We start from the raw sequence: 25,338 nt of genomic DNA on the forward strand, positions 1-25,338 counted from the left end.
TCAGATGTGTCGTCCGGTCAGAAAGAAGAGGGGTCGGTCCTCCTTGGCATTGGCGGTCTGGAATTCATCTCGCAGCCGAAACTGCCACTCATCTTCCAGCTCCAGGCGGACAACCGTCTGGCGGAGTGAGTTGCGGTCCTGACAGATCACACACAAGGTGGCACCTGTGTGGACGACAGCAGAGGTATGTGAAGAAAACAGGGGAGTTTCTCCAAAGGAAAGGTACCGCCTGGCTGCTATTTGCAAGAACAAAATACGCTGCTGCTTGGAAGGGAAGGACCGGATGTCCGCGTGAGCTCTTGGTTCCTTGGGGATGCGTCTTAATCTTAGCAAGACAGTGAGATTGTGATTTGGCAGGTCTGGCAGATGAGACAACATGGAACCAAGAAACACTGGCAAAGAAGTGAGCGGGGGGGAGAAGGAGACAGACTCGCAGGACCACAAACCAACATCCTCGGCTCCAGACCCTGCTGGGAAGCGCCCTCTCCTGGCCCTTCCAGCCCAACCCTCCCTCTCCAGCCATCCCAGCCGGCCACCCGCCCAGGCCCCACGCACCTCCTGGCTCTTCCTCTGCTGGGCAACGAGGATTCTCCCGCCTCTTGACGCCTAGCATCAGCAATCACGGGTGTTCGTTCTAGCTCCCTCCCTCCCTCCCTACACATCCTATCCTCCTATTAGACGAGATGTTTCCCAAGAGCAGAGAAGGTTGTGGAAACCTCTGACTATTTCCCCAAAGCTTATGCAATGTTGGTGCTCACTAAACACCTGGTAGAGAGGAAGGTCAGAGTCAAGGCCAGCCAAGGAAAAGTGAAGCTCGATTAGGGATCCCAGCTGGATTGGGAAGAACGTGTTTAAGTCATACAGGATGAATGTCTCTCACCCTCAACCACTCTAGCACGAAAACACCTACAGAGGGAGAAAGATTAGAAGAGAAGTAAAGATGCACGTGGCACCCCAAGACAAGGAAGAAGAACTCATCCACCAAGAAGGAAAAACGTCTGAGGGGATCTGCGTGCTTAGGCCAAGAGCCTGGATTGGAAAGCAACAGAAAAGTTGAAAATACCTGCTAATCACCGAAAAGAAAGGGGCTGTGTCTTGTCTCTACGCAAACAGGTAGAGGGGGAAAGAGCTGCCCTGGGATCCCATCCCAGCCTTCTTGCGCTTCCCTGGATGGTCGGAGAAGTCATGCGCCCTGAGCCTCAGTTTACCCGTTGCCAAGGACTAGGACCAGAGGTCACCTCCGCAGAGGCGCCAGGTGGCGACAGCCACTCAAGGCAAGGTCCGTGGTAAGAGTACGGGAAGTTACCTTTCAGAAAATGAAACTTTTTCAGGAAGGCAGCTCCCACAAAAGAGTCACAGAGGTAGAGCAGGAGTCCACTAAACAGGAGGTCAGGGCAGCTGATGTTCAAAGAGTGGGGCCTGGAGCTCACATAACACACAGAGATCTGAAAAGAAAGGGATCCAAGAGAAAACGTCACGCTCCGTGACATACCCCACGACACTGTGTTAGCGCTTTGCATCTAGCAAATGCTAACCGCCAGGTCAAGCTCAGACTCGGAGGAACAGAGACAGTATTTAATGTTATTTCCAAATCTATATCCTAAAACTCAACTCCAAGACTTATCCAGATTTATCTATTCATTAATTCATTTGAGAATCAGAAATGTTTAGCATCAGAAGTGGGTTTCTATTCTTAACTTCTTATATTGGGGCCAAACCACTTCAGTCCTCTCAGCCTTTATCTTATCAGCTGTAAAGTGGGGTCATACCGGAGCGGAAGTAGTGGAGTGGTTCTCATTCCAAGTCCTGGGTTCTGGCGCACGTGTTTAGGAATTTCCCGGATTTATGGACTCGACAGCGCCCCCTCTGACAGTTACCTGAGACCCCAGGTTAAGGTAGCAGTCGACGGACAGCACGGGGTGGCCGTGATTCTTCAGGGACAGCGGGAAGAAGCGGTGGCTGTGGTGCTGCAGGAACTTCTCCAGCAGGAGCTGCGCAGGGGCCGCGAGGAACGTGTGCTTGCTGTCGGGGGCGCAGATGTACTGGGCTGGCACGATGGCCATGGGGCTGTCAGACACCTGCGCGGGGAAGGGCGGGTGTCAGCCACTCCCAGCCACCCTGAGCAGGGACCCAGGGTGGGTGGCCCCATCGTGGAAGGCTGTGCCGTGGAGCAGCGATGTGAGAACACATAACTTCCACTGTGAAGTTCTCCATTAAGAAAAATTAGGTTTAACCGAAGTGGGACGTGTGAAAACTGATCACGTGATCGATCAGAATCCTAGACACTGATCATTCCACGCTGAAAATTGGCTGCCTGGTCTAGAAAAAAATGAGGGAATCCATGGACCTTGGAAACGTTCCCCCAAACCCAGGGATGCCAACCTCTGGCAACGGCCAAGCTCCCCTTGACCCCCAGACCCTATCTGCCTCCAGTCCAGCCACGTGGCCACTGCTCTCCACGGCCCAGCCATCTGGGCCCACCATCTCGCGTCCCGTCACCAACGGACTTCCCATGCTACAGCCAGAGAGACTGTGGATGTAAATCATGCTAATCAAACCCTCTGCTGCACACCCTTCAATGGGTTCTCGTTACTCCTACAGAAAAGTCTAGAACCTTCCCACAGCGGATAAGGTCCTGCCTACTTCTCCAGCTCATCTCTGACACTCTGCCCCATGGATCGGAGGGACCTTCAAGGCAGGGGTGTGCCAGCTCCGTAAGGGTTCCTGGAAGACACAGATCTCCGAAGGCTCACCGTGACTTCGCATCTGAAATGCCCAGGTCTGCCCGGCCAGGACCGACACAATCAGATCACGTCTCTGCCCATCTGGAGGCCGGCTCAGCCATCAAGCTAGACCGTCAGTGCCATTCAGACAGTGTTTGGCAGGCACTGTCCTAGGGGCTCCGAGAAGAGCACGGCACCACACCTGCCCCCTCCCCAAAGGGGCTCTGTCCAGCAGAAAAGCCGGACAAGTGAACAGCAAAGACAGTGACAGAGATGAGCTCAGGAAACCAATGGGGAGAGAGAGTGTGGGCAGGCAAGGGCGCACAGGAGGGCTGGTGGTGCGTGTGCGCTGCGGGGGACACACAGGAAACCAGTTAGAGTCGGAGATCAGAAGGGAAACCTGATGGAGTCTTTCCCTTCCCAGCGCTCCCAACCGGAAACCTTTACTAATACTTCCCAGCAGTCAAGCCCACCCCACTGACTCAAAGGCGCCTGGGTGGCCTCCCTGCCAGCTTTCCCACCACGGACAGCAGCCCCCTCTAGGCACACGGCCACACCCACCTTGGATGTGATGTGGAAGGACCTGTGCCCGCCCACCGCAATCTGCTTCTTCATCACACTGAAGCGGTTGAACCGGCAGAGCAGGAGGCCGGCGCTGTGCACCCGCAGGTTGAAGTCCACATCATCACACATGAACCTGCCCAGAGCCAGAGGAGGGGGCGGGTCGGACTGGAGGCAGCTCACACCCCCCCAGTCACGCCCCTACCAGACGCGTGGAGTGTGCACCCCTGTACTGGGGGCTGGGAAGGTGGAGCAGGCTCGTTCCTGCGCCAAAGACCTTCCTCTGGGAGGCACAGAAGGCAAACCGAGAAGGAAAACAGGACAAGCTGTGATGTGCCTGCACCAGGAAAGCAGGGTGCACCCCAGCCTTACACTACAGAACCACTGCCACCTGTGGACCAGGCACGACACGCCAGGCACCGTGAGGGGGACTCGACAAACACCACTTCATCTACTTGCTGAAAAGAAAACAACCGACCTCCCAAAGTAAAAACATTAGCCACTTTTTACAGCTGAATAAAACAAGACTCAGGGCTTCCCTGGTGGCGCAGTGGTTGAGAGTCCGCCTGCCGATGCCAGGGGACACGGGTTCGTGCCCCGGTCCGGGAAGATCCCACATGCCGCGGAGCGGCTGGGCCCGTGAGCCATGGCCGCTGAGCCTGCGCGTCCGGAACCTGTGCTCCGCGACGGGAGAGGCCACAGCAGTGAGAGGCCCGCGTGCCGCGAAGAAAAAAAAACAAGACTCAGAGATGGCAAGTCATCTGCCTAAATTGCAAAGCTGACAGTGGCAGAACCCAAATTCCTAGCAGGTCGGTCTGGCTCCAGAATTGACAGTCCTGCCTGGGCCCTCTAGGGGGTGTGCCCACTGCCTGGCACGTCGAGGGCTCAATAAACATTAGTGATTAGATTCTTCTCGTGACGTGAGCATTTCTGCATAGATCTGTAGAGAGTGACACAGGGAAATTACAGTTTCCTTCAGTGCTAACGCTCCTAAAAAGTGATGTGTTCAGAGAAGGAGCAGAAAAAGCAAGAGAAGCAACACCCAGTAGCATTTAAGTCATTAAATAAGGTACCACGTGAATTGAGGAAGGAAGTTGAATGGTCTCAGGCAAATCTGCCCTAAAATTATACAACAAAAATACCAGAAAAACCCATGAGGGCTGAAAGCAAGGGACCAGGCCAGTGCTATGGGTGAAAAGGCTCTGGCTTCGTTGGCCCTGAAGGGCAAGGACGGAGCAGCCACCCGCCAGGAGCAAGGCTGCCCCTCACCGAGGGCCCTGGGACCGTGGGCGGAGCTGACAGCCAAGGCGGCGCAGGAGCTCACCGATTCTGGTTGTACTGCACGTTCTGGGTCAAGTCCACGTTCAGGATGATGAAGTCGTGCACGTGGCAGCGGGAGAAGGGCTCGCGCACCTCGCGGCTCCCGGTCTTGCTGGACCACTTGCGCATGCCGATCAGGGCGTAGTGGGTGATGCTGGGGGAAGCCTCGATGTGCTGCATGACGTGCTTCAAGGAAACATTCCTTTCCGACCAGGAAAATTCCCTGTTCGAAGGAAGGAGATGGACATCCCTCGGTTGGCATGCAGACAACAGCAAGGCCCTCTGGACCAGGCTGGCCGGGATGCTGCTCTCCCCTGAACATGCCGGGTGGGGTGGTGCAGAAGGAACCCATCACAACCGCCAGGCACCGTGCTCAGCACTTCAAATTCACTGTCATTGACCCTCGCAGCAATCCTGTGACATAGGCATAGCATCCTCATTTTACAGATGAGGAAAAAGAGGCTCTGGATAACTTGCCCAGTGTCACGTGACAGAGCTTGGATTGAACGGTGTTGTCTGTCTCCGGAGCCCACAGTCTCTGCATCTGCCAAGACACCTTGCGTTTCCAGTGTCAATTCCAAGCGAGGTAGGGGGAGGGAAGGAGGCAGCGTGTAAACACCTCCCACCCCACCCTGCGGGTGGCTGAAGTCCGTGAAGACAGTGGGGGCCACCCGACGGCCAGGGAGGGGTGCTGAAGGGAGTAACCCCAGGGCGGGGAGCTGGGGTGATGAGAGCTCTGTCTGTGAGACCCAGGGACGCGGCTCAACTTCTCTGCATCTCAGCTTCCTTTTCCCCAACTGAGGGGCTTCAACTAAACTCTCTAAGGCCCCAGCCAGCTCTGACGTGCCAGCACTTGAACATCTGCTGCAGAATGAAATTCAGAAAGGCAGAGGGGAAGCTTGGTTCTCGTCCTCATTGCTGCCCTGGCCGAGCTCTTGCCCTGGGAAGCATGACAGTGAAGACACTGAAAGCACGGTGACTGCCGTCCTCATGCACGTGCAGCTCAATCAGACAGAAAACAGTTCTTTCTAGAAGAGCAGTGGTGTTAATGGTGATTGTTACGTTAGGACTCACTAACACAGAAGAGGTGAACCAACCTCGAAAGTTGCCTCTCACAAAAACAAGCCAAAAGATCAAGTTGTTTCTCAAAAAAAAAAAAAAGAAAAGAAAAGAAAAATCAAGCCAAAAATAAAGGCTAAGTTGAAACACTCATGGTAAAACCACACAGAAATATTTTACCCATGATGCTCAGATGCAGCTGTATCTACTGAGCCTTTCCTACATTGCGCTGCTTCATTGCCCGTGACCGGGCACACAATTCATGGTTTAATTAATCCTTGTAACAAACTTCTAGCACAAGTTTAAGTGCCCCTTTGAAAGATGAGGAATCTAGAACCCAAAAAAGAGTCATTTCCCTAATGTCACACAGAAAATAAAAATACAGCTTCACGTTAGGAGGAGGCTGGGGGGAGGGAGGAGGGACTGGAAGGTTCTGGGCTGCCAGTGATGGTCTGTTTCTTCATCAGGGAGTTTGTCAAGCGTGTGTGTTCTGTTTGTGAAAATACCTGGATATGTATTATACTTTCCTTTTCGTATATATTTGATGTTGAATATATATTGCATTATTTTCTGTATGTATTACACCTCAGTAACATTTTTTAAATTAAGAACTCAGAGTAAAGCTTGGAACCTGAGCCCACCACACGCGGGGCTCTGTCCACTGCACACCACACCTTCTAGCGTGAGGCGCCCTCTGGGGTCCTCGAAGGGTGGACGAGAATCCCCCACTGAGAAGAGAGCACGTGCACTTGTCTTACTGGTGGGGTGAGTGTGTGGGTTCTCACCTGCTTCTCTCCCCACCACAGTCGACGTCCAGCACGTTCCACATCACGCAGGAGTCATCAGAAATCACGATGAAGGGCCAGATGTCCTGCGGCTTGATCCCCAGTTCCTCCTGCCGGTTCCGCTCCAGCTCCAGGTTGTGGTAAGACAGCTCCTTGATCAGGAAATGGGCGGCGCCTGAAATGGGCAAACGACCCCGACTCAGGCCAGTCCTATGCCGACGACCACCCAGGACAAAGCCCCAGTGAGAAGAGAACTTGATGAAAGCCCATCGAGGCCCCAGCCCCACCAGCTCCTGGGGGTCCTGATCTGCAGCCCTCACCCACCCACCATAGGCTGTTGACTTGGTAGAATTCTAGGGCAGAAAACACTCCTCTCCGATTTGCACACGCATCGATTTATCCTTGCTTTTCTAACAGCTGAGAACATGAATAAATCAATAACCAAACATCGAAGAAAAAAGAACAGTCAAATCAAAATAGCTTTAAAAGGCAAAAAGCTTAATGAGAAAGGTCTCTCCTCTCTACGCGGACATAAACTGTCTCTCGCCATCTGCCTGTACAAGGATGTGGTCAGTAGCCACGGCGGTCGCTGACCTTCAGCACACCCTGAAAGGAGGTCAGGGTGGCGATCAGGGAGGGGGTAGTCTGTGCTCTGGGCAACTGGCAGAACAGGCCTTCAGAGACTTAGAGATTTTTCAGGAGGCGATTTTATGAGCCCAATTTCTTGCATCGTCTCCTATCTAGAAAAGCACTAAAATCATTAACAGAGATATCTGCTCCCAGTGACCAGTAGCATCCCTCTGCCAACATGTGTGCTTGACTGCTCGCATCTCCCTCCACCAAAATCCCATATACACTGACCTCCCCCCTTATCTCATTGGAGCAGTTCCTCGGAGCTATCTGAGAGGCCGTCTCCCAAGCTCTAGTCCTCACTTTGCCCCAAACAAAACTTAACTCACAACTCTCACACTGTGCGTCGACATCTAGAACATTCTCTCAAGCCTCCATGCACAGAAATATTACAGAGTAGGGCACGTTTACAAAGGCCTACCGACTCCGGCGCTGTTGAAGATACTCGGGAGCACCAGCATGATGTGGTTGGGCCAGTATTTCTTATAAATCGCCATTTCATACTCCTTGACAACCAGCACGTGCAAATGGCTGGCACCATCCATCGCGTGGTACAGGTTAAAGAGCCCGTGTTCGTGACGGCCAGTCGTGGGAGTGAACGTCGGACTCTTTATGTATTCATGACTCTGGAGAGTACGGGCATAAAGAAGCAAGTGTTTGTCAGCACGTCCACAACGATTCCCCTCCCTTTAAAATGTGACTTTGCAGCCTCTTCCATCAAGAGATGGCATCTATTTCCACACTCCCTGCATCTGGCTCAGGCTTGGGACTTGCTTTTATGGATAAAATGCAGTTAAAATGACAGCGCGCCAGTTCCAAGCCTGGCCTCCAGAGGCCTGACACATTCTGCCTTCTCTCGGAACCCTCCCAGGAAGAAGCCCGGGCTAGCCTGCTGGAGAAGGAGAGGCCGCAGGGAACAGACATGGGTGTCCCTAGCCCAGCCGGCCCCCCGCCTACCTGGTAACTAACCTCGGACACAAATGAGAGCAAGCCACCCCAGGATAACCACCCAGCAGAACTGAGTCTGAACTGCTGGCCCACAGAATCGGAAGCTAAGTACATGCTTGTTCGGAAATGGTTTGTTAGGTGAGCAAAACTAACAGGCATATATCGATTACCCAAATTCATTAACCTCTCCTATTAGCACCGAATATCGTGCTCTGAGTACACGTTATTCCTGTATGACTTAAATCCCTCTATCATAGCCATACTCATACACGCAGGCTGTGAATCTTTTATATAAATAACTGTGTTTTCTTTCACTCTTTTCTCGACAATAGGTTCTGCTGGCCAAGCTACGTCTTCTGTTCCTTCTCGATTCCTCAAAGTGCTTGCTACACAGCTGTGCATACAGCTGGTGCTCATAACCAGTTCTTTCTTTTTAATAAAGTTATTTATTTATTTTTGACTGCGTTGGGGCTTTCTCTAGTTGCGGTGAGCGGGGGCTGCTCTTTGTTGCGGTGTGTGGGCTTCTCATTGCGGTGGCCTCTCTTGTGTGGAGCACGGGCTCTAGGTGTGCGGGCTTCAGTAGTTGTGGCTCGCGGGCTCTAGAGCGCAGGCTCAGTAGTTGTGGCGCACGGGCTTAGTTGCTCCGTGGCATGTGGGAACTTCCCGGACCAGGGCTCGAACCCGTGTCCCCTGCGCTGGCAGGGTTCTTAACCACTGCGCCACCAGGGAAGCCCCTCATAACCAGTTCTGATGGGAAACGCCTGGAAAAGCTAGTGCAGTAACTGATAAAGTCTCAAGCACCTTACAGTAAAGGCCTCACTGCCACTTCACTAATGTTTTCATTCTTGATAATAGCCCACTGGGTCTGCAAGGCTGGGTTCAGCTCTGGGCATGCCTGGCCCTCTGGAGAAGGAACAGCAGAGCTGTACACAAGGTCCGTGGGGCTGGGGCTGGGGCTGGGGCTGGGGAAGGGGCAGCCGGTTGACTCTGAGGTTGTCAGGCTGGAACTGTCAAACCAAGCGCCCCTAAGAATGGCGGCCAGAGAGACGATGGATCATTGGGAACAATCTCCTCGGAAGAGAGAAAATTTCTCCTTTAGAGGACATACGTTGAAATATTTACAAATGAAATGATGCAATGTCTGAGATTCGCTTCCAAGTAACACAGGAAGGCAGATGAAGAGAGATGGCTTGATGAAGCAAGGGTGGCCTTGAGTGCATAACTGTTGAGGTTGGGTAAGCAGCCCCGGGGGACTCATGATACTATTCTGCCGTCTTAGCCTGTTTCACATGTTCCATAAGAGGGGCTTCCCCGGTGGCGCAGCGGTTGGGAGTCCGCCTGCCGATGCAGGGGACGCGGGTTCGTGCCCCGCTGCGGGAAGATCCCACATGCCGCGGAGCGGCTGCGCCCGTGAGCCATGGCCGCTGAGCCTGCGCGTCCGGAGCCCGTGCTCCGCAACGGGAGAGGCCACGGCAGTGAGAGGCCCGCGAACGCAAAAAAAAAAAAAAAAAAAAATGTTCCGTAAGAGACAGCATGAAAGAAAAGATAGCGGAAGGGACGAACATTTACTGGCCCTTGTTATCTTCCAGGTACCGTGCTGGTGCCTGACGTTGGTTATTCCGTACAATTCTCACCACAAGCTTTTGCAAGAGTTATTATTGCCCAAAGCTTACAGATGAGGAAGCTGAGGCCCAGAGGCATCAAGTGACAGTATGAGGCCAAACTTGACTCAAATTTGACTCTGAGTGGCCACAAAGCCCTTGTGCTCCCCAGTCTCCTCCAAGTTGAGTCACCATGTTCGTCTCTCCCCGCCACACCCCGCCCCATGTGCCCGACTCATCAAGAACCACAGTCTCTGGGTCTCCAGCTCGGTGGTCCCTTGCAGCCACTTTGATTTGCCCCTGGGGACTCGAAGCCAGTACCTTGTCTGTGACGAGGGGCAGCCGCATGCTCTCCAGCTGGCCTCCGGGTTGGCTGAAGACAAAGTGGTGCTCCTTGGACTTGGGGATGATGAAGTGGAGCTGGATCTCCTCTCCTAGCATGGAGTAAGAGAAGGCAAAGGCGTGCAGGGTGGACTCATAGAGCTGAGGTGCGAGGGGGAAAGGACAGAGCTTGTCATCAGAGTCCGGCCTGACTTCCCGGAAGAACCCAGGCCCGCCGTGGCCATGACTACACAGAGGTCGCTGCCGCCTCTGCCCCAGGCTGACGCCAGGACACAGTGTGGACGCCCACACCTGAGGCCACACCCACTGGGCCAGCGGCCGCTCCCGTCCCGGTGCTGACCGTGCTTCACCCAGCAATGCCACGTCGGCCGCCCAGCCCTTCCCGACGCTGGACCCGACCCAGAGGTGCGCTGGGTTACCAACTAAAGCATTCACGTGCCGGATCACATTTTTAATTGTAACAAAGATTATTTTCCCACCATAGGTAATACGTGTAACAGCATACTAATAAGACAATAACTGCGAACTTGTGTGCTTCTATCTCACGCACCATGTCCAGGCCCCCTCCCGTCCCCTTGGCATTAAAATTAACCATCTATGAAGCAATTAACAACCCTATGTCCTCACCCCCACTTGGTGGACGTGGAAACTGACACCCACGGGTCTTGGGCTCACTCCGATCCCCGGTCTAGCCTCACCTCTAGTCACTTTGTCCAAGGAGCCCTCCCCTCACCCAGTCACCGTGCCCGCACTGCTCTCTGGTGCGACCTCCAAGCCCAGCTTCGCCCAGGCCATGCTCATGCCTCCTCCAGTTCTCAGCTCAGGCGTCCACACAGGGGTCTTCCCTGACCCTCACCCTCCATCTGACAGCCCCTCCTGCAGACGTGCAGCTAGCCTGCGCTGTGCCCTCCCGGGAACCACGGGGGCCAGGGGAGGGCCGATGCGGGCCAGGACACACCGGCTGTGAAGTCCTACTGTGGCTCTACTTTGAGAGCAGAGATGAGGGAGAAACAGATTCTGACCTGGGGAGGGAACACAGAGGGTCGTAACTGAGGAGTCTCCTAAGACTTCCTCTCAGGGAGCCGTGAGCGATGAAGGAAGAACAGAACAAGTAGAGGCAGGGAAATGCCAGCAGGGGGCCCCTCAGTGCTCCTCGCAGGGCCTGGTTTCACGTCCCCTGCCAGTGCGGCCCCCCAGACCCGCGCGCCTGCACACAGGCCCGGCCCGCCGGCCAGAGCTCAAAGCCGCCCTCCTCCTTCCCCCCATGCTTCATTCATTCCTTCACTGCAGACCCTGAAGTGACCAGGGACTGAACCCTTTGAGTCTCTCCAGATCTTTAAATTTCAAAATCAAGACAATGTTTTCACTTATAGGTTTCTCTGCCTTGAAAGAAAAGCTTCATCTCCGAGGGAAAAAATGTTAGGAGAATTATTCTGCAGCAAATAGGATTTCTGATTATTTTAATCCTCTGAAAAACTGCTCATATGTATTTTCTAATTTCGTCTACAGTAAAATTACATCGTTTAAAAAAAATCTGTGCTAAAAGAAGACAGGTGCTACTTCAGTGGAAGCTGAGCTCAAGGCCGAGCAGATTCGGGAAAATTAAAGCTACTGTCTGCTGTTTCCCTCTGTAGAGGGGACGGACAGAGCAAGCCAGCGCTCTTGCCACCTTTGGGCCTTTCTGGGGCATCCACTCATGTATATATGAGTATGTAAGTCGTATAGAGAAGTATAAATTAACTCATGCTGTAATAGCTATCGGTGTAGGTAAAACAATGTTATTTTTTTGTTGTTTTTTGGATGATTATTCATTTGCGTGTAAATCCTGACAGCAGTGGAAGGCCTCCTACTGATAGGATAATAGTGAGAATAAGGGTTGTGATGATGGGTATTGTATTTCATGCGTGTGACAGTGATAATATGGTGGCTGAACTGTAAATAAATCATTATGACGTGCATATTGACTGGAATTGATTGGACCTAATGAGCTATTTACAATTAATAAATACATGTACTATGTAATACCAATGATTTAATGTAAATGCTTATAAGCATGGGGTAAATAATGCACGATTATACATATTATGTATTGTGAGCATATGTACTCACATACGTGAATATACATATGATGCACGAAGTACATCATAATTTATGGGGGAAGAATGTAAAAAACAACTTGGCCGCACAGGTGTCTGACTGGCTCCCATCAGCTCCTGCTGCCCCCTCCTCCTCTTTCCCCGTCTGGGTCTGAGATGAAAAGAAATACTAAGCGTAAAATGGGAAGTGCCGCTGGAGCGGGGGCTCGTCCTACCTGGTAGCGGGGGTGGAAGCCCATGTACTGGTGGCACTGCTCGCAGTGGTGGTACATGTTGTGTGCCGCGTACTTGGAGAGCCTCATCCGCGCCGTCTGGCGCCGCACGTAGAGGTCCTCTGGCTTCCGGCGTGTCCCTCCGTCTGCACGAAATCCCCAGCATTAAAGAACAGCACGAGGCACAGCCCACGTTCTCTCCCCTGCCTACCCACAGGGAACCACGGTAACAGGACTTTGTGCGATCACCTCTCACCTGTCTGCCCCAAGGTGACTCAGCTGGTCAGAAAGGACAGAGTCTCAGTGGGATAAACTGAAGGCTACGTTCACATGGCGTCTTACGCATGCACCTATGCATGGTTCATAAACATATTCAAGGATTCGCTACATAATATGCAAGTACTGTAAAGCACATGAATCACCTCCAGGTTTTCAAATGACTTAGCAAAATTAAGATTTTAACAGTCAACCTCCATTCGAGGAGGTCTACCATGTGAAGGAACCTTCAGTAAAAGTGATCTGCTTGGGCTTCCCTGGTGGCGCAGTGGTTAAGAATCCGCCTGCCAAGGCAGGGGACGTGAGTTCGAGCCCTGGTCCGGGAGGATCCCACATGCCGCGGAGCAACTAAGCCCATGTGTCACAACTACTGAAGCCCGTGTGCCACAACTGCTGAAGCCTGCGTGCCTAGAGCCTGTGCTCCACAACAAGAGAAGCCACTGCAGTGAAAAGCCCTCACACCACAACGAAGAGTAGCCCCCGCTCGCTGCAACTAGAGAAAGCCAGCGCACAACAACAGAAGACCCAACGCATCCAATAAAATAAATAAATAAATTAATTAATTAATTAAATCTTTAAAAAAAGAAGAAAAGCGATCTGCTCTGAGAGCAACAAAGATAAAATGATTGGTTTGACAAGGAGACCGGTATTTTCCTCTCACGCAGCATTCACCAAACTTCCCTAGTCAGTGCTTGTAATCACACTGGCCACTCATGCCCGATGTTTGCTGCCAGTGACCCTGAAACCCAGCAGGGTCATAATACTGTGGAAGTTAGCAGTCTCTGAAGAAGGAGTGAGAAAATGAGAGACCAAGGGCAGAAAGGGAAATAGGTGCATTTTGTTACAATCCAAGTTCATAGAGAAACATACATGTCTTTTTCCTCTATTAACCAGAACCTTCAGAATACTCCGATCACGATAAACCACCAAGAGGGTCCTCACCGTTATTCAGCACCAACCGAGCCATGAGTCTTCCCTCGTGTGGTCTGTGAAGAGCCCTTCCTGTCAGGTGAGGTGGCGACCTCAGTTCTCCACCGGGCACTGTCGGCTCACCCACCACCACCAGATGAGTTCATCGCTAACAAAATTCGGCTCATCCCTTTAAGAGGCTATTCCCATGTACTCTGGAAGAAGGTGGCAGCAAGAGATTTAAAAATCTGACCTTCGCTCTTTATGCCCTGATGGTGTGAACAGATCAGACTGGCATCCTCATACTTCGGGTCGTGAATGATGTAGTCAAAAGGCAACTTCTTGAACAGCTCCAGGTCCGGCCAGGGGTCACTGAGCTGGAGGTAATGCCAATCTGATTCTTCTCTGAGGTCTACAGCATCAGTAGAAACACAGATATATGACGAAACAGGAAGTGAGAAGGATTTATGTCAAATGTGCACAAGGATGATGGTAGGAGTGGAACTGATACTGAGTCTACAGGTTACCTGGGGAACTCCACTGGATCTCAAATACTCTGGCACCCGTCCCATTTTCAGGATTGTTCTAATTCAGCAAGAAGGTGCATTCAGATCTATCTCTATCCAGACAAACAGCCTTATGCTGTGTTTCCTATGGGATGGGGTTGCTCTTCTAACTTCCACTAACTTCCACTCCTGGCAGTACACCTACCCCTGGGCTCTGGGCTTCTCCCCAGCACCGTCCCCCAAATACACCACACACTGGTCCACACCACTGGCAGAACTTAATGCAGTTCTCTCTCTTGCTCTTACATCTAAATGCTACCCAGCCAGTAAGGCCCAACTCCTATCACTTCACTTCTAGAAAGCCTCTTCTGAATGCTCAGGTACACTGGTTTCTCCTTCTGAATGCCACCACTACTCATGGCCCGACCCACATTTGCACATTTGCAGTGTATCACCCTACATTATAATTGGTGTAGTCTACAGGGCTCACTAAATGCTTGTTGGCTAAAAGGTAAAAAAATCTAGTTGGTCCAACTCAAACTTATGTAACATATTGATTTTACATCAATTGATCAATATCATTTTACATCATATTGATTTTACATATTTGATATGACATATATATAGTATAGACGATACTGATATATATCTATATATCAGTGTATCCTACTATATATATATGGGCAGAGTACATGTCCATAAGAAACAGAAAAATTAAGGAAAGAAGAGGGAGAGGAACATTTATTCTGTATTTAATAGGTGCTCAGTGCTTCATGTGTGTAACATCCGCTCATCTTCACAACATCCTATAAAACAGGAATTACACACATTTTGCCAAAGAGAAACCCAAGGCAATAAGAGAGTATTTAAGAAAGTAAGGCTTTGAAGTTTAACAAACTGGATTCAAACCCTATCTTTATCACTGGTATATCCAACAAAAGGAGGAGACAGAAATTCAGCAGACCTGTTGACTTTCATTTGAAAAATGGTTTCAAACTGTGGGGAAACGGTGGAAAGCTCAGAGTTTCGATGAAAAGCCTCTTTCCCTTCTCCTTCAAAGGAAAGACCAAGGACTGGATGGGCTTCCTTGGTCCTAAATTTTCTCCAAGTCAAAACTCAAACACAGCAAGAGCATCTAAAAAGGTTCTGTGTATCCAAATGACAGGATTTCCCTCCTTGTCAAGGCTGAATACATCGCCAGTACATACCCCATCGTTATCCACGCAACTGCCGGTGGACGTCTGTCCATTAATGGACAACATATGGTTGTTTCCATGTCTTGGCTACTGTGAATAATGCTGCTGGACACGGTAACTACGTGAGGTGACGAATATGTTCATTAGCGTGATTGCGGTGATTACTTCACAGTGTATACATGTATCAAATCATCCAGCTTTACAGCTTAAACGTACGTAATACAAGTGCTGATACAAGCTTACTGGGGCCCCTTCTCTACAACACACGACTCCTTACACAAATCTTCATTCCCAAAGCAATGGATTCCTTTACCAGACCAAGTTTCTGAGCCACTGGAGGGGCGCTGGAAGAGGAAATGGAGGAGGTGTTCTACAATGAGCATGAACCAGCTGTTCAAAGAGTCTTACCTTAATCAGGGTAAATTCTGTTCTGGGAATGAGAAGAAAAGGCTATTCCCTGCATAGCATATGTTTCCATTTTGCCCCAAGATGTTGACCTATGTCCTCAGCAGCCTGAGAGGGAAACCCGCCCCTGATGGACAACCCCGCTTTTTAGAGGCAGCCACGAAATCTAGTTTGGTTCCACCTCTGCCACCTCCCAGCGGGACTCCTGAACATGTTATTCCGGAACCGAATAACATTATCCATCTCTTGGTGTGGCACAGGAAATGAAATGTGGTGATTTACGCAAACCAGCTAGCACAGCGGTTGACGTTTGGAAGGTGCGCAGTAAACAGCGGGTATTTTTAGTATCGTAATTTTATCTCCCACCAAGCCCTCCCAGGCACTATTCTAGGACTGAGCAAAATGGCCACAAGGGCAAAGATAAAAGCAGCCCCACAAGGCCCTTGGGAGGCGTCAGATCACTAATCTGAGAATTCCATCTTCAAAGTAAAAGATACAGCGGAAGTCACTTGAGAAACCGACTAAAGATGATTCCAAGCCCCAGCGTCACCAGCAGATAACTCACTGATATTGATCTCTTCTTCATCGTACACATCCACTTCCGTCAGCCGAATGAGCATTCTGGACAAAATGCTGAGGAATTGCAGGTAGGCGCCTGTCTTCCCGATCTGTAGAGACAGCGAAACAGGAGCCAGCCTCAGTACGCCCTGCCTACGTGCGGGCGCTGACTGAGCACCTGACATGCCTCCACGCCGCCACCTCTTTTAACCATCTCACCTAATTAATAGGAGGGCTGGGGGGATGCAAAGACACTTGAGGGAAAATGTGGCCTGAAGAAGCATGGCAGGCAGACAGATGAACTCCGGTGGGCGGGAGACCCACCTGCTTATAAATCATTGCAAATGTCTTTCCAGATTTTAACTGGCCACATGGTTTAAGCCGTTAGAAGTAGGACTCCATCAGGAGCTGAACAAAGGTTGCTTCAAAAAAGAATGAACTGACATTTCAATAATGTCTTAAGAGTCTTGCGTAAGTGCAAATTGCTACCTTATATTAACTGATACGGCTGTAGTAAGACAACAAAATTCACTGTGTGGGACGTAAAAGGCTGGCATCACATCTCTCTCCTCCTAAGGCCAGGAAAAGAAACAAAATGATTTTTCTCTTCTTCCCTCTCTTTCTTCTTGTTTTAGAAAATCCCCTGCCCCCTCAAGCCCAGCACCAGGCCAGTATACTATTGGTCTTAGTTCACTGAGGTCACAACTGGTTACATGGGTACCTGTGGGCTATCCTCGCCTCCCTCCAACCTGGTGCGCTAAGAATGTGCTCTCCAAGTTCTTAGCTCAACGCCCGGTTCACAGCAAGTATTCGACAAACGCTGATGAATGGAAATAACTAACTTTTTATTTTTATTTTTTTGGCGCTGCCGCACGGCGTGTGGGACCTTAGCTCCCCGACCAGGGATGGAACCCACACCCCCGGCAGTGGAAGCGCGGAGTCCTAACCACTGGACTGCTAGGGAAGTCCCGGAAATAACTGACCCGTTTAAAAAGAAAATATGAAGCACAACTGGGGGGAGTTTTGGAGAAAATATATGCAATACATATAATTGACAAAGGATTAAAATTTATAATCTAAAGAACAAAGCAAAAGAATAAAAGTCAAATGGACTAAAGGAAAAATAGAGAACCAAAACCAGAAAGTCACTGTAAAAGAAGTACCAATGACCAGTAAATATATTAAAATATATTCACTCTTACTATTATACTAGAAATATACTATTTCTCCCCTATCAAAAAGGCAAAAGCTTTTAAAGATTGATAACATTCAGTAATGTGAGGGGTATGGAGAAACCAGGAATCCTTTTTAAAAAACATTTTATTTTTTCCTATTTTTTTAAATTATGAAAAGTACTATATACTCATTTAAAAGTTCAAGAAATACAGATCAATAATAAGGTAGAATGGTCACAAATTCCAGTCCCCTGCCGCCCCCAAGCTCTCCTGTCAGGGAGTTTTTAGATATTTTCACACACGCAGACACATACACACACTGATTTTTTTCATAATTGATATGACACCACGTGTATATTATTCTGCAACTTGATCTTTAACATGTAAATATCTTAGAGAAACGTCAACGTCAGTATATAAAGAGCTACTGAATAGTTCAAACTATTGACATTGCATGATATTGCTGTGCCCAGATATTTTCAACCGAACTTGACCAATGCAACTTAAGTTGTTTCCAGTCTGTTTTTTAGCTACTGTAAACAATACAAAAATGAGCACTCTTATACATATTTCTGTGGGTTTGGGTTTCTTGGGGTAGGTACCTGGCGGGGGAATGAACATTCGGTGTGAAAAGGAAACACGTCTTGAATTGGGACAGTGATGGTGATGGTGACAGTAACAGTGCTTTCCAGGGGTCAGGCCACGTTCCAGGTGCCCTACAATTATTCTCTCGTTTAACACTCTGTGTTTGTGACAGAGTTTATCACAAGGCTCTTATTTTCCTCACTCTCAGGTGAGAACAGTGAGGCACAGAGAAGGCTGGAACCGGCCCAGGGCTCAGGTGATGTTCTAGTCCGAATCCAACCCCAGGCAGTTCACTGTAGGGCCCACCCTCCAGCCCTGCCCTGTCTGGCCGAGCCCCCTCCCGAGACCCCGAACCAACCTCGTGCGTCCTCCTTACACGCTCACGACACCTGACATTCACACCGCCCAGGTTCCTGCCATGTTGACAGGTGAAACGGTCTTTTGTTGTCAGAAAAACACAGAGAGCTGGGAGATGGTGACAGGTTTCTCATCTCCCTGTTCAGTTTCACCAAAATCTTGCAGGGCAGAAACAGGGGTTGGCTTCCATTGTCAGAGTGGGAGGGAACCGCAGACTGACCATGAGGACCGAATGCAATAGTGTGGGAAATGCAGAATCATTGTCTGAAGGAGCAACAAGCACCCGCAGAGAACTCCACCCACACATCACGCAGAGGAGGAAACCGGGGTCAGAGGATGCAGGTCACCCAGCCGTCCACCTGCCCACTTAGGGCCATCCGAGATTCCACCGCGGGAAGGCAGGTGTGAATAAGCCCCAAACCTGCCTCTGGGCGCGAACACAAGCCCCGCGGAGCCCGGGCGCACGGGGCGGCACCCACCTGGGGGGGCCCGCTGAGCAGCAGCCGGCGTGGGTGGAAGCCGTCCACGCGGCCCTCGGTGCGGCTGCCGTAGTCCATGTGGCTGGGCCGGGGCACCGTCCACTGCCGGTAGTACAGTGACTGCTCTGTGGACGTCATGGTCTTGCTGAGCAGGGGCCGGAACGAGCTGGCCCACATGACCGAGTGCGAGGGCAGGAGCGAGGCGGCCTTGGGCAGGCCGCTGCCATCGGTGGACGTGACCATGTCGTACACCAGCTTGGGCAGGAAGACCACAGGCGGCCGCCGGCAGGCCTTGGTCATGGAGCACTGCGCGGCCTGCAGGACGAGCGGGCTGGCGGCGGGCATCGCAGACGAGCCCGAGGAGGACGATGAGGGAACTGACACCTGGATGCTCCACTGGCTGGTCTTGAGGCCGGGCTCCGGCTGGGGCGCCAGCCCGGGGCTGCACCTGCTGATGACCGACGGCGGCCCCCGCCCTGCCCGGGGCCACTGTCTCTCTCCCAGGGCCCTGCCCTCCTCCGCGGGGCCGCAGGGCTGAGGCGATCGGGCCCGGTCCCCCCGCGAGGGCCCCGCCGGCTGAGCCTGAGCCGGTGACTCGCCGCACCGTGCTGAGCCTGCGGAGAGAGGGTCCCGTCAGTCAGGGCCCCGCACCCGCCGCTCCTGCTTCTGCAGCACCAACTCCCCTTACCTGCGACGACTGGGAATTTCCGTCAATGCCATCCCACCTCTGGTTAAATACAGACTCCTCTGTCCTTCTGACAAAGCCAAGAGGCACTGCGGGGAGACAGCCAGCGCCGCTCCCTGGCCCCATACACGTCGCAAAGGCCTCTCCTCTGCACCCCCCGCCCGATCTGTTCCAGAACCCTCACCTTCAGTGCCCAGCCTATACTCCTACTTCTGTGCAGGTGGGTCCTGGAGCTCTGATCTCCCCTCTGTACAGCATAGTGGTGCTTCTGGTTCAAAGCAGCAAAACTCACAGGACTGAAAAGGCTTGACTCTAATGCTACAACCACTGAGCTTCTAGAAGAACTCAAGACGGAAAATGCAGTATGCACAGCAGCTACCCAGATACGGGGTTTCTTTTGCCCTTTTCCCCACGTGGACCATGTTGAAAGGCAAGAAGTGTGCGGGTCCCTGGACACGGAGGGGCAGCGTTGTCTTTTATATCAATGAAAGACAATAAAAGCTGTCTTTCATATCAATCCAGCCACATCTGCCCGGGGCATGCGTGCCAGCTCCGAGCAACTCCGGGGACCTCAGGCTCCACGGGAACCACATCTCTATCTTAGCTCTGCTGTTTTCCTGGAGACGAGGGGAGCTGCTTCCCAGGCCACCCTCCCCAGACCCCGCCCCACGACACTTGGTTCAGCCTGTGCTGCTCACCACACCACTCAGCCAACCTCCCCACTGGATCCCAGCTCCCCAGCAAGGCTCTGACTCAACCCCGCAGCCTGGCAGGCTGGTTACAGGCTGCTCGTGGACAGAGGGAATGCAGCACCGGCCTGTTCCCCTAGGCTAAAGGCCTGACTCCTGCTAAAATGCCTCTTCACCGGGCAAGCCACCCGAGGTGATCAGCTCAGAGGCAGCGGAGGAGCTAAGGACCAGGGTCGGGGAGGCTGTGAGGACCTGGGCATCTGGCCCGGGGGAGGGACAGGTGGACACAAAGCACACGAAAGGGGCATGAGGTTCCAAAAGTAGACCACGGGGACCCAAATGTCTTCACCCATGTCCTAGGTTGTGAAGCCCAGACTGGGAGGACCCGGAGGACGGAGACCCACACTGATGTTTCTCTCCGTCCACCAGCCCTGACCTCAGTCATTCTGCCCCGGTTGAACCCAGGGGGACTGTCAGTCTATAGAGGAGGGACCCAGCCCCTCCCAGGCTGACTCGTGTGATCCCGCCCCCTGCTCTTGACTCCTGTGGCCAAGTCTCCTCTCCCTGGACCTCCTGAAACGTGGGAGTTACACCGAAGGCCACAGGAAGCATCTCATCAGAGACACGGGAAGCATCTCATCAGAGACACGGGAAGCATCTCATCAGAGACACAGGAAGCATCTCATCAGAGACCCCTAAGATCCCAGGACCCTCTGTGGAATTTTAAAAAGCCACCTCACCGGAAGAGGAGGCTGGCTGGCAGCCTGGGCATTCTACTCCACCTGAAGAAACTGCACAGACCTGCGTGTCCCAGAACCTTCTAGAAAGCTGTCAGCCCAGGATCAGGGAAGAACAAAGCACCACACCTCTCTAACGGCACAGATGCCCCCTGGTGCCCCCCTGGTACCCTGGGCTCCCTCTATTGCTTGGGGCAGAAGGATAGCAAGCTGCAGCATTTGGCTTTTCTGACTGACTCCAGCCTGTAAATCAGACCTTTCTTCTATCACAGAGACCAGGCTCATGTTAAGGAGGCCTTGTCTGACTCCCTCTGTGCACACCTGTGAGGGAGAGCCCCACCACTGGCCTACTATTATCCGTGGGCAGGTGGGGAGGGGGAAAGAGAAAGGAAACCAAAGAAGGCCCCAAGTCAACCCCCCTGATGTGCTCTGACCTTTGCAGCCACGCCCTGACCCTGAGCTGTAACCCTGGGACCACTCACTGCACCCAAGCACCACCCACACCTTCAGGCCCCAAGCCTCCTCTACCTGTGAAGTCTCCTCCACCTGGAATACCTTCTCCTGCACTGGAAAGCCTTCTCCTTCAAGGCCCAAAGGCCAGCTGCTCTCTGAAACCTGCAGGGATCACACCCTACCGCTAAATCTGCCTCACCTGAGACAAAATTAATTACTTCCTCATGTGCATAACCGTAACACCTCACAGGTGTGAATATGTGTGCAGAAAAAATACATCAGCCCCTCTTGCAACATAACCTGGTCCAAAGGAACAATGGTTTCCTTGAGAGCAGGTCCGTATCTAATTGGTCTCTCAATGCCCTGAGCCAGGTAGAGAGCAGGTTCTCCGTAAATGCTTGTGGTGGGAAGACATGCCATACTGTCACACGTGTGCCCGTCCTGACTGCTCCTAAGGCCAAGGCATCCCTCAGAGCAGAGACCTGGAGCACTTCATCCACATTCCCCGCCCCCTCCACCAAAGTGTGGTCCAGGTCCAGGGGTCAGTGACACTCGCTAAATTTTGTTATTTCTCCCCCAGTGAAGTCTTCTGTGTCCACTTCTCCCCACCCTCAGACTCGACAAGAACACTCACCCAGCTCCTCTCCCCTGATTCCAACAGCTGCCTGTAGAGCACAGAGGGAGGGCCCTCTGACACCACCCGGCACAGGCCCTGCAGGGGCAGAGGCCACAACCTCCTCCCGGGAAGGACCCCCAACTCCCCGCCCAAGTCCAGAAAGACGCGTACTCTCTAGAAAGGCCAGTTCTTCGTAGATCCCTTCTGTTTCCAGTTCTAGTTGAAAATAAAGGACCTCTTTTCATTCTTTGAAATCTCAAAAAGCAAAAACGGTCCAATTGTGGGATCTTTACCCCTTGGAGACTTACTGGATGCCTTAGAGGAGAGGGATGAAGACGCAGAGTCATGGGAGCGGGATCGTTCTCTCTTCACGGGGCTCCTCTTCTCTGATGTGGAGCCTGTTTCAAAACACACACACTGAAGAGGCCTTGTAATCATGGTCCTGTACGTTCCCCCAGCACTTCACAGTTTACAAAGTGCGTTCACACATATCATCTCTCATCTATCCACCCACCCACCCAACCACCCATCCATCCCTCCCTCCATCCATCCATCCCTACTTCCATCCATCCATCCATCCATCCCTCCTTCCATCCCTCCATCCATCCCTCCTTCTATCCATCCATCCATCCCTCCATCCCTCCTTCCATCCCTCCATCCATCCCTCCTTCTATCCTTCCATCCATCCATCCATCCATCCCTCCTTCCATCCCTCTATCCATCCCTCCTTCCATCCATCCCTCCATCCATCCCTCCATCCATCCATCCATCCACGTTCCCAGGCACCCTCCTCTGAGGGAGTGCTGAGGAGACAGGTGTACAACACAGAGCAGGCCAGTGAGGCACTGGGGGGTCAGTGAGGCTCCTGCCCAGGGGTCACAGCTACAGGACAGAGTAAGGAGAGCAAAGAGGGAGGAGCCCAGGGGCCAGGTGCCCACCCAGCAGGGAGAAGTAGGAGCAGGGAAATATCCTGGGAAAGGTGACCCTGATCCCAGTTCTGAAGGGCCGGCAGGGATCTCCAGGTGAAGCACGGAGCAGAGGGGACTCGAGTGGCCGGGAGAACGCCCGTGTGGCCCACAGGTGACAGAGCAGAGCACATTCATGGGATGAGTGTGGCCAAGAGCCCGGGGTGCGGTGAAGGGGCCGGAAGCCAAGAGGAACAAATGGGGAAAGGACGGAGGTGGGTCGGGAGATTCCAGGAGTGTGGATTCACTCCACGGGCAATTTCATGTCAGGGTCCCATTCACGTCTGTGAAAGGTTCCCACAGCACCAGGCGGGTCTTTCCACCCCACTTTACAGATGAGTCATCTGAGGCTTGGAGAGGTGACATGACCTGTCCAAAGCCACACAGCCAGAGATGGAGGGGGAAGAGAGTCCTCATCTTCCAGCTCTCCTTCCATCTCTCTCTCTGCTACACCAAACCCCACGAATGCCTTGCATATTTGTAGTAACAGCTTTTTATTTTCTCTCGCTATCCTGTTGACTACAGCCAAATGCCTTGCATTGCTCCGATTTATGTGTCCTGTTAAAATACATGGCGTTGGGCTTCCCTGGTGGCGCAGTGGTTGAGAGTCCACCTGCCAATGCAGGGGACACGGGTTCGTGCCCCGGTCCGGGAAGATCCCACATGCCGTGGAGCGGCTGGGCCCGTGAGCCATGGCCGCTGGGCCTGCGCGTCCGGAGCCTGTGCTCCGCAACGGGAGAGGCCGCAGCGGTGAGAGGCCCGCGTACCACAATAAAAAATAAATTAAAAAATACATGGCGTTGAACTTTGATGTCTGCAAATGAAACTAGCCTGTTTTCATAAATCTCAATAAGGGACAGATCCTGTTAATTCACATAAACAAGCGAGTGAATCTTAAACCAGGCAGTAGTTCCACCAGCAATTCAAACAAGGCATGAACTTAAAGCCTAGGAAATGTCCATTTTTCTTCCTACTCTTTAAGAATTCTAGAGCTACACAGAACCTGTTGGGATTTCCATTTTCTCACATGACCAAAAATGAGGGGGAGAAAGCAAAATCTGAAATCATTGAGGGATTTCCCCCAAAGAGGTATGTAGATGGCTCTCATCGGGAGCTGCTGACCAGCAGGTGGGCCCAGGGCCACGCCGCACGCGGGACAGGTGTCCAGCCCGGCCCTCCGCACCTTCCGTCACCAGTTCCTCATCCTCGTTGTCCGTGCTGCTCAGCTTTTCGGCATCGCTCTCCAAGGCCTCACTCCGGGCCCGCTTCTCCAGGGGAGCCTCGCTGCTCACAAAGTAAGCAGCCAGGCCCAGTTCCTGCTCCAGTGCCGTCCTCACCAGGCAGGAGGAGTTTATGAGCCGCAGGTCACAGTACCGCAGAGACCTGGGAGGAAACGGAGGAAGGGCTCTGTAGACTGCCTTCTACAGAGGAGGTACCGCTCACGCTGGGGACCAGCACGCTGCCTTCCTCGTTAGGCCCCTAGGACTCATGCAAACGGAGAAGCAAACAGCATCACTGGGACCCCTGAGCAACACAGTCTGTTGGACTGCAAGTCTCTGGGGGCCCCTGCCGTGGATTTAGCCCCGCGCAGCTTGGAATCAAAAGAACACTGACTTTCAGGTCAGACAAAAAAGGAGGCTTGAACCCCAGCCCTGCCACTTCGTGGCGACAGACCCTCAACAAGCTGGGCAACGTCTTGGAGGCTCAGACTGTTTTCAAATGAAAGATGGCCGTGAATATTAATAACCATCTACGTGCACTGCTGGGAGAAATATATGTAATAAGTGGATATTTGATGATTCCATCAACATTTAAAATGTGCCAAGACTATGCCCCATGCAAGGGAGAGGATGGTCATCAAGGGATTGCCATACTGGAAACAAGAGTCTGCCTGGGAAGACATGCCAATGAGTCACGACACACGTGGAGGAGGGGGCACAGAGGGCAGGCTGGGGCAGGGCTCGGAGCTGTGCGGGGGAAACGGCAAAGGGCTTGGCGAGAGGCAGATGGGGGTTGCAGGTAGGCTTTTACTAAAGCAAATGACCTTTCACTTGCTCATCTATAAAACAGGGTAGTAATACTATGGTCGTAAGGTGCAAATGCTAGATTAAAAGTCTAGCCCAGTGCCTGATACAAAAAGTAAACGCTTGCTCAACGTTAAGGTAGACTAAGACATTGTCTTAGCCCTTACGGAGTTGAGGAATAGAAGACTTGATCCGTGACATGGAAACAACTGAGGTTGAACCCTGTGCGGACGCTTTTACCCGGCCCGTGAGTACGCGGCGCGAGGTGGCCCTCACGTAAGTGTCGTGTGGCCAAACGGCAAGAAGCCGGGAGGCCCTGGTGTCCGCCATGCAGCGCACTGGCTTAGTCTCTGTAAGCCTCAGCTTTCTCATCAGCTACAGGGCCTCCAGCCATGGAGCCCCGGCAAGAGTCCCCACATCCACCACCACGAGCCCGCCCGGCAAGA

The 25,338-nt window shown here is 52.2% G+C and overlaps 1 protein-coding gene across 1 annotated transcript in view; it reads right to left on the reverse strand.

Annotated features, from left to right (window-relative positions):
* The window catches only part of GREB1 (growth regulating estrogen receptor binding 1), an 80,141-nt gene continuing 54,803 nt past the window's right edge, over positions 1-25,338 (reverse strand). Inside the window, exons 20-33 of the mRNA XM_029232156.1 lie at positions 24,052-24,251; positions 22,212-22,301; positions 18,724-19,337; positions 16,135-16,237; positions 13,716-13,874; positions 12,281-12,423; positions 9,949-10,110; positions 7,500-7,704; positions 6,449-6,623; positions 4,609-4,827; positions 3,285-3,420; positions 1,878-2,078; positions 1,307-1,445; positions 1-164 (exon numbers count right to left, since the gene is read on the reverse strand). Coding sequence (XP_029087989.1) covers positions 1-164; positions 1,307-1,445; positions 1,878-2,078; positions 3,285-3,420; positions 4,609-4,827; positions 6,449-6,623; positions 7,500-7,704; positions 9,949-10,110; positions 12,281-12,423; positions 13,716-13,874; positions 16,135-16,237; positions 18,724-19,337; positions 22,212-22,301; positions 24,052-24,251 — 2,710 coding nt within the window. The remainder of the gene's footprint in view (positions 165-1,306; positions 1,446-1,877; positions 2,079-3,284; positions 3,421-4,608; positions 4,828-6,448; positions 6,624-7,499; positions 7,705-9,948; positions 10,111-12,280; positions 12,424-13,715; positions 13,875-16,134; positions 16,238-18,723; positions 19,338-22,211; positions 22,302-24,051; positions 24,252-25,338) is intronic.

Source organism: Monodon monoceros, unplaced genomic scaffold (genome assembly GCF_005190385.1).
Source record: "Monodon monoceros isolate NGI ecotype Baffin Bay Population unplaced genomic scaffold, NGI_Narwhal_1 Super_Scaffold_19, whole genome shotgun sequence".
In the NCBI taxonomy this organism is placed as follows: Eukaryota; Metazoa; Chordata; class Mammalia; order Artiodactyla; family Monodontidae; genus Monodon; species Monodon monoceros.